At 47.3% G+C, this 13,766-nt stretch overlaps 1 protein-coding gene across 1 annotated transcript in view; it reads right to left on the reverse strand.

Moving 5' to 3' along the window:
- LOC119178734 (alkaline phosphatase, tissue-nonspecific isozyme) overlaps positions 1–13,766 on the reverse strand; it is an 88,264-nt gene that overhangs the window by 40,116 nt on the left and 34,382 nt on the right. Inside the window, exon 2 of the mRNA XM_037429969.2 lies at positions 12,797–13,131. Coding sequence (XP_037285866.2) covers positions 12,797–13,131 — 335 coding nt within the window. The remainder of the gene's footprint in view (positions 1–12,796; positions 13,132–13,766) is intronic.

Genomic DNA, 13,766 nt, shown 5'->3' on the forward strand with positions numbered 1-13,766 from the left:
CGTTTGTACCAGGAATAATTCTGCAACATGACATGTTGTATTGTGAGGCTCATATACACGACCCATCTGTTTGTAAAGCTTCAACGTTAATTTTACTGCATTTCCAAGCAGAGAAACTATTTTCACTTCATTCACAAGCAGATGCGTTGCTCTGTGGTGAGCACCTTTTTGCCACGCATATGGTCTGTGTAGGTTGGACCGTCTCTCAGACCGAGAAATATTTACTTTGATCCGAAGCATTTCTTTGCGTACTGCAAGCACTGTTCACCTATATCGATTGCTTGATTTGTGGGGTTTAACGTCCCAAAATCACCTTAACATTATGAAAGACGCTGTAGTGGGGGCTCCAAAAAATGAGACCACCTGGAGATCTTTTATGTGCACCCAAATCTAAGCACAAGGGCTAGCACTTTCACCTCCATAGAAAATGCTGCCGTCTCAGCCGGGATTCCTTCCCGCGGCCTGAGGGTCAATAGCCGAGTACCTTAGCATTACCAAGTAGACCATCGCGGCGGGGCTTGGTTCCGGATAGCTAGTAACGAGGAAAACAACCAGGGGGACTTTTTGACAGGTTGTATAGACAGATGCCATTTCAAAAAGCTGCCAAGACACATAGAGTCCGGGGGAGAAATCGACGTAGGCATGAGGGCCAAGCCATTTCAGACGTAGGTTATATTAACATGGATGGTGGCAGGAATAGGATGAAGTGGCGAGAGATAGAACAGCCCTTGGAGGAGAAGTGTGCGGTATATGAGTATTGTAGAAACACATCGCAGGCACATCCAACAACCACCCAGCAATCCAGGCTACGCACAAGAATATTGTAATAGAACAGAAGGAGCCGAAAGGGGGTAAAACTGGGGATTTTGCTTCATAAAAGTCCAGACTGGTGAAGGGTCAAGCAGGAGTGCAGAGAACATTTATGGCCAAAAGGGAATGTAGTAGGGAAGACGACTCGGCAGGGTTTCGTATACATGTGGACAGAGACAAATCCCAGAGAGGAAAACCAAGAAATTGACCAGTGCATATAAAACGGCCTTGATAAACTAGGAGAAGTTTTTGAGATAAATATATTAGGCATAAGCATATAGGCTGAGAGGATAAGGCATCGAAAGCCCCCTCGTTGACAAAAGTTTAGGGGGGGGGTGCTGAGCCCCTCACCCCCTTTCGAAAGTATCTGCAGACCGCAAAAACCAACGAGTAATGCGAAATTTTCCGTCACACCAGTAATCACTCAATTATGTTCTCTCAGGAGAATGAAAATGTTACGAGGCTACGTTACAAAATTGTGAAAATTTTCCTAACATTTCCTCTGTGACGATTTTCTTGGTAGGCTCTTTGCTGTGCAGCTCGCCTATGCAATGCTTTCGCATCCTATGCTACAGTATTGCAGAGCAGGCAAGCGCTAATCTATCTATCTATCTATCTATCTATCTATCTATCTATCTATCTATCTATCTATCTATCTATCTATCTATCTATCTATCTATCTATCTATCTATCTATCTATCTATCTATCCGTCTGTCTGTCTGTGTCTGTCTGTCTGTGTCTGTCTGTCTGTGTCTGTGTATCTATCTATCTATCTATCTATCTATCTATCTATCTATCTATCTATCTATCTATCTATCTATCTATCCGTCTGTCTGTCTGTGTCTGTCTGTCTGTGTCTGTGTATCTATCTATCTATCTATCTATCTATCTATCTATCTATCTATCTATCTATCTATCTATCTATCTATCTATCTATCTATCTATCTATCTATCTATCCGCCTGTGTCTATGTGCTCTCATAGCCACTTCTTGGTGTACAACACCTAGTAGTACGTGAGATTAAAATGGTTCGACGAGTACGCCTCACTGCTCATGGTATGAATAGTGTCACAAGCTCGTCGCGAACGTCGTCACTCTCTAATAAAAAGTGGCACATGGGGGTAGGTATGTACCATTAGTATGCGGGTATGTGCGACAGGTGGCATTTTTTACCTACCCAGGAACGGCGAGAACACACATGTGTAAATTTAACCCCTCAGCGTTCAGAAAAAGCTACCATAGGCAGCGTTCACCACACGAATGCAAACAATAAATGTCGGTATCCCAGCAGGAGTCGAATCGTAGCTTTATGCGAGGCAATCAAGTATTCTACCACAGTTCCATGCCAGTCAAGTCTCGGTTGTACTTTGTAAATGGGCCCTAATGTTCGTGTAACACATAAATTGTGGTTGTAATAATGAATATACGATTTTCAAAACATTATATTGTACTCCTAAGATACAGCCGCCATGTCGGGTTAACGTAACTTGCAGTAAGCACGATTCACTTTAGTTAATTTCTGTAGCAGCGTTGAGAGCTGGCATCCTCTCACGCACCATGCTCAAACATCGGTGCTTCGTATCAGCTCACCGCTTCCAGTGTTGCTATTATTCATGTTACTGTTGGCATCATTACGCAACTGTTAACAACTGCCAATATAAAACCTATGCGGCAGTTTAAGTATGTGTGTGGCTAGATTTCTACATATATTTCCCGCCAATTGATGAAGTCTTACTCAACAAAAAAAAAAGTACACACATATTCAACAGCCATCCGCATGCTTCGCATACCATCGATTCCCAAGGTACCTGGGCTCCGCCGAAGTTATTTGCATCTTTCTAAATTTTTCAGTCTAGTAGAAGAAGATGACTCTTGGCTCACAGCCAACGAAGCCTACGGCGACGCGGGAATTTATGCAAAACGAGCATATTGACGTATAACGTTAAAAATAATAAGAGGAGGGGAGGAAATAGCCACGCACCCATTTCATAAACATTTGCAAGCGGTATGCCTCTGTGCAGCTGAGCGTTTGCAATATTATCTTTGTGGACACTGCCGCCAATGGCGTACCAAGTACCAACTTTTTTGCGAGTGGGCGGAGATTGCGTACCTCGTTCTGCGTCCCCAGAATGTATATATATATATATATATATATATATATATATATATATATATATATATATATCACTCATCCGCTGATGAAGGGAGCCCGAAACTGTTGGGTAATAAATATATTTATCCTTGTTGACAACGCTCCCATTGTGCCATATCCCATACCTTCACGAAGACTAACTGGCCCATATATATATATATATATATATATATATATATATATATATATATATATATATATATATATATGTATATATATATATATATATATATATATATATATATATTGCAAGAGAGTTTTTAATAGCGACGCCAGGTAGTAGGCAGGCAGCCGGTACGGACAGAAATGCTCGAGTAGTCCAGCATCTACAGCTCGTGAACACACTCGCGCTTCGCTCTCTGAGAGAGATGGTCCCACTAGTCTGTGCCTTGCGAATTCCCCACTACAATACCCCGGCGACGAAGACAAGCCATCCTGGCGACTCAAGGTGACGAGAGAACAGGAGGGTCGTAGCAGGGCTTGAGGCGACTGACGTGGACCGTCCCACGACCAAGGCGGCGCTTGTCCGTGGACGGCTTGAGCGGTTCAATCACATAAGTAACAGAAGAAGGGTGCTGTATGACGCGGTAAGGGCCAGTATACTTCAGTGCAAACTTGGGAGTCAGTCCAGGAGAGTGGAAAGGCAGTTGGAGCCACACGAGAGAACCGACGGGGAAAGTGTCCTGAACAAGATCATGGTCGTGGCGATCTTTTTGGAGGGCTTGATTATCGGCTGTGAAGGACCGTGCAAGCTGACGACCCTCTTCGGCATGTTCGGCCATTTCAGAAACTGGGCTGAACTCGAAGGCATCAGGATTGTATGGCAGAATTGCGTCGAGTGTGCTGCATGGGTCATGACCATATAAAAGAAAAAATGAAGAAAAGCCCGTTGTTGATTGAATCGCCGTATTGTAGGCATACGTCACGAAAGGAAGGACAACGTCCCAATTGGAGTGGTCGGAATCAATATACATAGCGAGCATGTCTCCAAGGGTTCTATTGACACGTTCGGTTAGGCCGTTCGTCTGAGGGCGGTAGGCTGTTGATGTGCGGTGTACCGTACGGCATGAATGTAGGAGCTGCTGCAGAACTTCGGACAAGAATACATGGCCTCTGTCACTCAGGAGCTCCCGTGGTGCACCATGACGAAGAACAAACCGGTGCAAGATGAAGGTAGCAACGTCACGAGCACCAGCCGAAGGCCGCGCTGCCGTTTCGGCGTACCTTGTCAGATGGTCGGCAACCACAATCACGTATCGATTACCACCAACAGAGCATGGTAGCGGGCCGTATAGGTCAATCCCAACACGGTAAAATGGGTGTGCAGGACATGGTAAAGGCTGCAGTTGACCGGGTGAACGAGGAAATGTCTTGCGCTGCTGACACAGGGAACATGAGCGTATTTGTTTGCGTACAAACGTGTACATACCCCGCCAGTAGTAACGTTGGCGGATCTCTTCATACGTCTTTAGCACACCGGTGTGTGCGTGTTGTGGCTCAGCATGAAAATATTCGCAGATATCAGACCGCATATGGCTGGGTATGACTAGCAGCCATTAACGACCCACCACTTTATAGTTGCGACGATATAACAGGCCATCTCGTATGGCGAAATGCGTTGCTTGGTGGCGAAGAGCTCGCGGGTAACCAGAAGTTGATGCGTCAGAAAGCATATTCAAGAGCGAGACAGTCCAACGGTCTTTCTGCTGTTCGGATGACATGTCTGTGACGCTGACGGCAGAGAGGGGAAGGTCAAGAGCTGATATTTCCGTATCATCAGATTTCACGGGTGATCGTGAAAGTGCATCTGCGTGAGACTGCTTTCGCCCCGATCGGTAGACGACGCGTATGTCGAATTTCTGGAGGCGTAGTGCCCAATGTCCGAGGTGACCAGAAGGATCTTTCAGTGAAGCCAACCAACAGAGTGCGTGATACCACATCAAAAGTTTGGCTGTACTAATAGGGGCGAAACTTGTTTAACGCCCACAATATCGCCAGGCACTCTTTTTCCGTAACAGAATAGTTGATTGATTGATTGATTGATATGTGGGATTTAACGTCCCAAAACCACTATATGATTATGAGAGACGCTGTAGTGGAGGGCTCCCGAAATTTAGACCACCTGGGGTTCTTTAACGTGCACCCAAATCTGAGCACACGGGCCTACAACATTTCCGCCTCCATCGGAAAGACACAGAATAGTTGGCTTCTGCCTTAGTGAGGGCGCGTCTGGCATAGGCGACCATATACTCCGTGAAACCTGGTTTGCGTTGCGCGAGTACTGCACCAAGGCCGACGCCACTTGCATCCGTGTGTACTTCGGTCGGCGCAGTAGGGTCGTAATGACGCCTTACGGGTGGTGAGGTAAGGAGTTGGCGCAGTGTTGCGAAGGATTCGTCACAGGCTGCTGTTCAATTTGAAAGATCTGCAGGGCCAGCAAGGAGTTTGGTGAGCGGAGCGATTATTGAAGCAAAGTTCCGGACAAACCGACGAAAATGGGAGCACAGGCCCACAAAGCTCTGTAGTTCTTTAAATGTAGTCGATTTAGGAAATCCGGCCGCAGCACAAAGCTTGTCAGGGTCGGGAAGGATGCCGGCTCTCGAGGCGACATGACCAAGTAAGGTGGGTTGTTTAGCCCCGAAGTGACATTTCTTCAGGTTAAGCTGAAGCCTGGCGTTTGTAAGACTCTGTAGCATTTTGCGGAGACGAGTGAGATGGGAATTGAATCGGGTGAAAAGTACCACAATGTCATCAAGATAGCACAAGCATATGTTCTACTTGAGACCGCGTAAAATGCTGTCCATCATTTGCTCGAATGTGGCGGGCGCATTGCAGAGTCCGAATGGCATTACGGTAAATTCATAGAGACCATCTGGTGTGACGAACGCCGCTTTTGGATGATCAGGCCCAGCCATTGGGACTTGCCAATAACCTGAGCGAAGGTCAAGCGAGGAAAAGAATTCTGCACCTTGGAGACAATCGAGAGCGTCGTCTATGCGGGGAAGAGTGTAAACTTCTTTCCTCGTAATGTTGTTTAGGCGCCTGTAGTCTACGCAGAACAGGATCGAACTATCCTTTTTTTTTTTGACGAGTACAACTGGTGAAGACCGAATACTACAAGAAAGCTTGATGACTCCATGCTTTAGCATGTCGTCTACTTGTTCTGCAATGACGCGACGTTCCGCCGGCGACATACGATAGGGGCGCTGGCGGAACGTCTTCCCTGTGTCAAATGTGTGCACAACGGTCGTCGTTGTCCCTAGTACCGCTTGGGGAAAGTCAAACGAACGCCTGAATTTGTGCAACAGGGTAACAAGCTGCTCTCGTTGAGCCGGGGCTAGATGGCTGTCAATCGATCAGTGAAATGCATCGGACGACACGATGTTCGAGGCAAAGTGAGGAACCAACGCGCTCAGCTTCATATTCGGCTTGGTGTCGAAGAAATCGGCAGGCACGATAGTACCTTCATCGATAAGCTGAATGTGGTCGAGCGTCTCATTGCAGCGCAAATTGAGGGGGAGAGTTCGGATTGGAAATAAATATCCCGGTAGCGTCTTGACAAACCTCAAGAACGGCGAATGGCAGCGATGTGTGGTGGCGGCTACCGAAGATGTCAGATGGCGTCAATACGACGGTAGCATCAGAAAGTGAAGTGCAGCAGGCAGGACAAACTGGGCGCTGAAAGGAGGAAGGCCTATGTCCATCGCGACGACAAGGTTAGCCACACTAGATACGGCCGCATCAACAGAAGGCGTATCACGAAACGGTAACAGCGCCACTTCGGCCCGAGCGCCGTCCACGACGGCGTGATGACGTGATAAGAAATCCCATGCTAGGATGACATTGTGGGAACATGAAGGCAACACGTGAAATTCAATGATGTAAAACACGTCTCGAATAACCACTTTTGCCGTGCATGCCGCGACGGGCTCAATTTGTTGGGCGCTCGCAGTGCTAAGAGAAAGTACGGGAGAAAGCGTCGTCACTTTACGAAGAGAGCGGCAGAGTCTTTGACTAATCACAGATATCGCGGCACCAGTATCGATGAGTGCAAGTGTTCGTACGCCTTCGACGATTACATCGATAAGATTGGCGGGAGACAGGCGAGGACTTAAACGATTAGACGATGACGCTGCTCGTGCCTCCAGAGCTGCGGCAGTTAGTTTTCCGTCTCAATGGAGGTGGGTCGTCGACGCATAGGCGATACAGAACGACGACTTGTTGAAGGGGAAGGCGAGCGGGAAGTAGAACGTCGAGAAGCGGAGGTTCGGGTGCTGAAAGCAGCTTGCGCATCACGTTCGTGAACTTCAGGTGGCACGCGAGGCGCGTGGTATGGAGGCCGAAACGAGTAGTCAGGGTATCTTGGTGCATTAACTGCGAAGCGCTGACGACATAAACGTGCAACGTGACCTGGAATCCCGCAAAAGTAACATATCGGCCGGTTGTCAGCAGTGCCCCAAGGATTTCCGGCGTGCTGCTGTGTAGCTGGAAACCGCGCGGTGGAAAGTCGCACAGGTTGTGGCGTATACAATGGCAGACGAGGCGGAGGCATTGCCGCGACGGCCACATAAGTCAGTGGCGCAGCAACAGGTGTTGGTAGAGAGGCAGGTGTAGGTAATGGCAACGCCTCGGAGACCTGCTCCTGGATAGTTTGTCTGATTGTCGGCGTTAGGCGGTGGGTTGGTGCTTCAGTGGTCGGCAGATACGAGAGACATGAAAGCTGTCGTGCGACCTCCTCGCGTACATATTTTTTTATCTGCTCCAGCAGGGTGCTACCACCGACGGCCTGGGCAGCGAGAAAGTCGTCTGCTGTCGTCGACCTCCGAACTTATGCACGTTGCTTGCGAATCTCTTCCAAGCTCTGGCACAAGTCACCAGTTTGTATACGGTACTTGGGCCCTTTGCCAGCAACATTTGAAAGGCATCATCGTCTATTCCTTTCAAGTTATGCCTGATCTTGTCTTGTTCGGTCATCTCAGGGTTAAAGTACCAGCATAAATCGATTATATCTTCAATATAGCTAGTGAAGTTTTCGCCCTGCCTTTGTGGTCGTCCGCGTAAGCGCTGTTCAGCACGCAGCTTGTGCACTGTGGGGCGATCGAACACAGCTGCAAGGGTGGTCTTGAAAGTGGCCCAAGTGGTAAATTCAGTATGGTGGTTTGTGAACCACAGCCTGGTGACGCCTTTGTGATAAAATGGAACGTACTCCAATTTCGAGGGGTCGTCCCATTTGTTGGTGGCGCTCACCTTTACAAACAGCTGCAACCAGCCTTCCACATCTTGGTCCTCGGTGCCACTGAAGAAGGGGGGATCCTGTTGGCGCAAGGTGGTAGAGGACTCTGGTGGTAGGTACGATGACGAGTTTAAATCGTGCTGTGCTTTGCAGGGTGGTGCCTTGCTCGGTCGTCTGATCAGGCATCGCTGATGCAGTGGGCAGCTTCCGGCTTCTAAGTTCCTGGTTTGCGTACCCAGCACCTCTACCACTTTGCAAGGGAGTTTAATAGCAACGCCAGGTAGTAAGCAGGCAGCCGGTACGGACAGAAATGCTCGAACAGTCCAGCGTCTACAGCTCGTGCACACACTCGCGCTTCGCACTCAGAGAGAGATGGTCCCACTAGTCAGTGCCTTGCGAATTCCCCACTACAATGTGTGTGTATATATATATATATATATATATATATATACACGTGACGGCCGCCAACACGTGCTACACGTGCTAAACTATTATGGTCGTAAATATGGCACATATTATGTCACTATTATTTACATAGGCACATGTACGTTATGGTTATGAGTGCATGAAAAAATTGCGAGCAAGACACAGTTTTCCACTTCAAATTATAGGGTATTCCCAGGAACATGCTAATGGGCAGTGCTGCGATATATACCAACGTTGCCGCGTCTATATATCGTGGTGGGAGATGTGAACGAAGGTTTCGCGGGTTGCGCGATTACCTTCGAGCAAGTGCCTCTCACATCGAATCACTTTGTGGAAATGGCGGTGATTTTTCATGCATCACCTCACAACTCTTTGCATAAGTACAATTAAATCGTGCTTGCTGAATGAGAGAGACAAAGGGAGATGAATAAGCAGCGCTGAACGAGTGTGCTTCTTTGCTGTGAGAGTTGTACGGGGAGCTACAAAACTCAATTTAAGTTGAATGAAAAACAACTATCCCGACTCCTAGATAAATCTCCTAAGTGCAAAAAAAAACGCTGACATTTACTATCTGCCTGGTTTGTAGGATCAAGTTCAGGGAAAGATTAAAAGCTGAGCTTCCCACTGCTTGAATCCATTGCTTTATTCGTCGCCACTTTGCTAGCTGCTGCCACCGTTACAAGGCACCATGAGCAAGGCTGATCACTGATTTGGTTTATTGGAGACTGAAGTGCGAACCTCTTTTTTTGCTCTTTCGTTGCGGCAAAACCAAACATTGAAAAAAATTTATCACACTCATAGTCTCTCATAATTTCGACAGAGCAGCGGTGATGCTATATCTTTTCGATGATATAAAGTCATTCTCGTGAAGCAGCAAACGTTTTGACTGGTCCATAAAAAACTATGCTCATTCCCATCTGTGGCCCTGTGGCTAGGTACAGCAGAATAAAAACATGAGCGAGCGATGTCATGTTAGAGGGCACTGTTCAGGGCTAGCCTGCTCTGCAATCATACAGCACAGGGCGCGAAAGGGTCGTCAAGCGGCCGCACCGCAAAAAGCCTTCTAGGAGAATCTTCACAGCAGAATTGTTGAAAATGTTTTATTATATGCAACACTTTCTCGTAATAGTTTAGTTCCTCGTAACACTATCACCAGCAATTACTGTGTTCAAAGAAATTTCGCCTTAGTTGTAGATTTACCCAGCATGCAGCCAACACTGACCACTGTCGAAAGTTGGGGGGGGGGGGAGGTCAGCCCACTTACCTAATCTTGGTCGAAAAACTAAAGCCCCCCCCTTGCTCCCCCCCCCCCCCGCTATTACGCCTATGACTGCCGCTATAGTTTGGAAGACAACATAAAAGCAAACTTGAACAAAATTTCACACTATGACAAGCTCTTCACTTAGCGTAGTTGGAGCAGAGCCCCCGAGCAAGAAAGTATGTACGAGTACTGACGTCAATAGAAAAAAAAAACAGAATATCCACGGAGTGAATGATGACGAGCAGGAAAAAGCATTGGAGGGTTTCATTGCTAAACTGTGAATTATACGCGAATATCGCCCACTACATCATCAAAGACGTGACATAGCATATCTACGGAGTGAATGATGATGAGTAGGGCGAAGCATCGAGTTTCGTAATATACACTAGAGGGAACTCTGGCGATTGTGTCAATGGTAGCTGCAACGCACGGCACTTAAGCGAGCAAAAGAATGATGGATAATACACATATTTGTCTAATATTTGCACTTCTGGCCTGCTGTTGGCTCCGTGTGTGTTCGTGTGGCTTGGAGCTGTTTTCTTACGAAGGAAATATTAGCAAATGTTCAGTGGTTACGCTTCAGCACCTTATTCTTTTCGACTTACTTTTTCAAATCAGGTCACGAAGTTAAAAATGGTTGAATCTTTCTTTCAAAACGAAACCGAAACACAACAATAAACGAAGCCGCAAGTACGATTCGTCGCCCACAAGTACGAAGACTATAGGCAGAGGTGTGTGCTACCCATCATTCCCTTGGTCGCTGAACGATTGCAGCGCCAGAGTCCCCCTAGTTAATTTCAGGAAACTCAATGGGCCGAAGCGTCCATCAGCCCATCCGTGCTTCCGTCCGTCCGCGCGACCATCCGTGTGTCCATCCATGCGTCCGGCCATCTGTCTATGAGTCCGTATGTGCGTCCGTCGATCCGTCTGTCCGTCCGTTCGTGCGTCCATTCGTCCGCGCGTCCGTTCTTCTGTCCATCGGCCTTTCAGTCTGTCTGTCCATCCGAGCGTCCATCTAGTGAACACTCTTAAGTACCGTCATCTCGCATGCCCAGTGGCGCATATCCACTCCCTGCGTCTATCTATTCGTCCGTCCATCTGCTAGTTTGTCTGTCCGTCCGTTCATGCGTCCGTCTAAGCGTCCATCTAGTGAACACTCCAAGTACTGTCATCTCCAATATCGCATCCCATGTGACACATACCAGCTCTAGAACGGGTAAGTACCACTGGTTGCTACATACACCAACAGAGGATGGACAGACCCACACCCTAAGGGAGCTTGTAAACCTAGATGGATCACTGTTGGGAAAATCTCGAGGTGAGCGACTTGGCGTGGTGGGCCGCTCCCACGTTTCACAAAGATGTTTAAAACGAAAATGACAAACGCCACCGTTAGAACTCTCCCGCAGTGACGCACGAGAAATTCCCAAGCCAACCGAGCCAAGCTTGGTTAACCTCCCTGCATTTCCTCTCTATTTATCTCTCTCTCTCTCTCTCTCTCTCTCTCTCTCTCTCTCTCTCTCTCTCTCTCTCTCTCTCTCTCTCTCTCTCTCTCTTCTCTCTCTCTCTCTCTCTCTCCAACCTCTAAAGTATTATGTGCGACCTACGTGTAAGAAGACGCTGAAGCACCTCTCAGCAGATGCAATAGCGGGAACCACCAAGTGTGTACGCGTCCTATCTTTACCTGCTGTTTAGCGGCTGGTATCATAAAAATAACACCGTCTTGTATTGTCAGCTTGCGAAAGCTGTGTATCTTAATCATTCACAACGAGTCTAGCCAAGGTTAAGCTGGCTTAGCACTCTCTGTATTCTACGAAGGGAAGGTTTCAGATATAGGCCTTTCAACGAAGTTAAGGTTTTGTATTAGGCTGCGATCATTGAATGGCGTCTTCATTAGAAGTCACGATTTCGAAATAATAATTGGTTTTGTGTTTACGGGCCTGCCAGTTTCATATTGCCCCTTTCTACCAGAAGGCCCATATTCTGGAGTGCTGAATTGACACAGACTCCTATGCATGTGCCACGAAGGAAAGAGCTTTTTTAAAGCAATGTCCCCGTGCCTGCTAGCGTAAGCATGACCCAACATATTTGTCCAAAATGGCAGAATCTGTCAGAGCCCCGCGTGGGGTCATTCTGCGACCAGAAAAGGCTATTTCAAGAACCACCACACAACTGTGTATCAAGTGACAACTTTTAAAGACGATAGTCCTTATTGGGGACCTTCAACGCAAAAATTTTTGTCTGTCTGTTTCTACATTTGTCTGTTTGTCCGCCTTTAACGGTAACCCAAACGGCACCAAATGGAAGCCCGAACGGCCGAACCCATCCGCAGCACTCACCAATATTGCTCAAGATTCAGCTTTCATACTTGTGCGATTGTCAAATAAAAAGCTATTATTGCGCATACCTCAAGCACTATAACAACACGTCATTATTAATATTCTGTATGTGTGTCTTTTACTAGAAAATGCATACATAAGTAATTCTAAGGACCGTGGCGTTTATCACGCTGCGCTCACCATGCAACGCTTGCACTAAAAGGCAAGTGTTTCCAACGCTTTGCTAAAACGGCACGATGGTGGCACCTACCCGTCGCCTTGCGTTCTACACCTTATCACCTCGGACATGGGTGCACACACTGCGCGCTTCGTTTTTTTATCTGCCAGATAGCGCTCACGTCTCACGTATAACGTGACTTGAGTGTGCTCGTTTGCCTCTGCTGCATGCTGGAGGCACTCTAACGCAGCGCCTCCGGAATACCATTCACCGAGTTTCTTGCAGAGAACATCAAATAAACGTTTCGTTCACTCTGCCCGGACGCAAGACTATCGTATTTCGACGACATTTGCTGTGTAACATGCAGATACAGGGCCAATTTGTTCCCAGGGCCATCGGCGGGTGGTGCGCACGAACCTTGATGCGAGAGTCCACCCCGAGTGTTTCGACGTTCGCCTTGACGCCGCACAAGTAAGCAGTGGCCGTGTTCGCCGAGTCTGACGTCTGCACGTCCAGGCCGTACGTCTTGGAGAGGGACACGTGCGGAAACTTGTCCCACGAGAGCTGCTGCTCCTCACCACTCTGGCCGTGCAGCCGCTGACCCTTGTAGATGCGCGCAGCGGTCACCGTCGAGATGCCCATGCCGTCGCCCAGGAAGAGCACCACGTTGCGCGCGCGCCCCATGTTGGCCTGGCGTTGCAGCCGCTCACCGATGCCCTTGGCGCCCTCGTTGTACCAGTGGGTCCTTTCAGCTGCATATACACCCAAGTAAAATGAGCAACACCACAATTTTGTCGTCATGTATTTCATTTCATTGGTATCAGTGTCTTGTTTTCCGTAGCCCTTTTTTTTCTAAATTGCGTGTATTATTATACTATGTTATACTGCTTATATTATTTCGAGTAATTGAAGAGTATGAAAAATATTTTTTCACAAAAATGAGGTATTTATTATAATATACAAATATGCCTGAAAGCTTGAAAGAAAGAAATAATTAGTACCCGCCTAATAACACCAGCGCAAAGGAAGCCACTTGAGCTAATTAGAATGTGGTCACCAACCTAGCAGCAAAAAAGCTTTGAGGAAAAGGCAAGGAAGATTCGCTATTGAAGTATTGGTGCGTTTTGTAAAATATTTGTTAAAATGGGGTACTAACGCGGCGGAAAGCCAATGCATTACTAAAAGTGGAATCATTAAAGTCAAAGGCCAGATGACGATGAATTGTACTTTGTGTACGTAGCACAATTTGTTTTGATATTTGCCGAATAGAGTTATTTATCAAAGTCTTGCTGACGTGTCAGCTTCGCATGTTAGAATGAGAACCATCACAGCTCACAGCATAGGATAAGTGTTTCGATATAATCGGGGGTGGTGTATTACCCGTGGT

The sequence above is a fragment of the Rhipicephalus microplus genome, chromosome 1 (genome assembly GCF_043290135.1).
Source record: "Rhipicephalus microplus isolate Deutch F79 chromosome 1, USDA_Rmic, whole genome shotgun sequence".
NCBI lineage: Eukaryota > Metazoa > Arthropoda > Arachnida > Ixodida > Ixodidae > Rhipicephalus > Rhipicephalus microplus.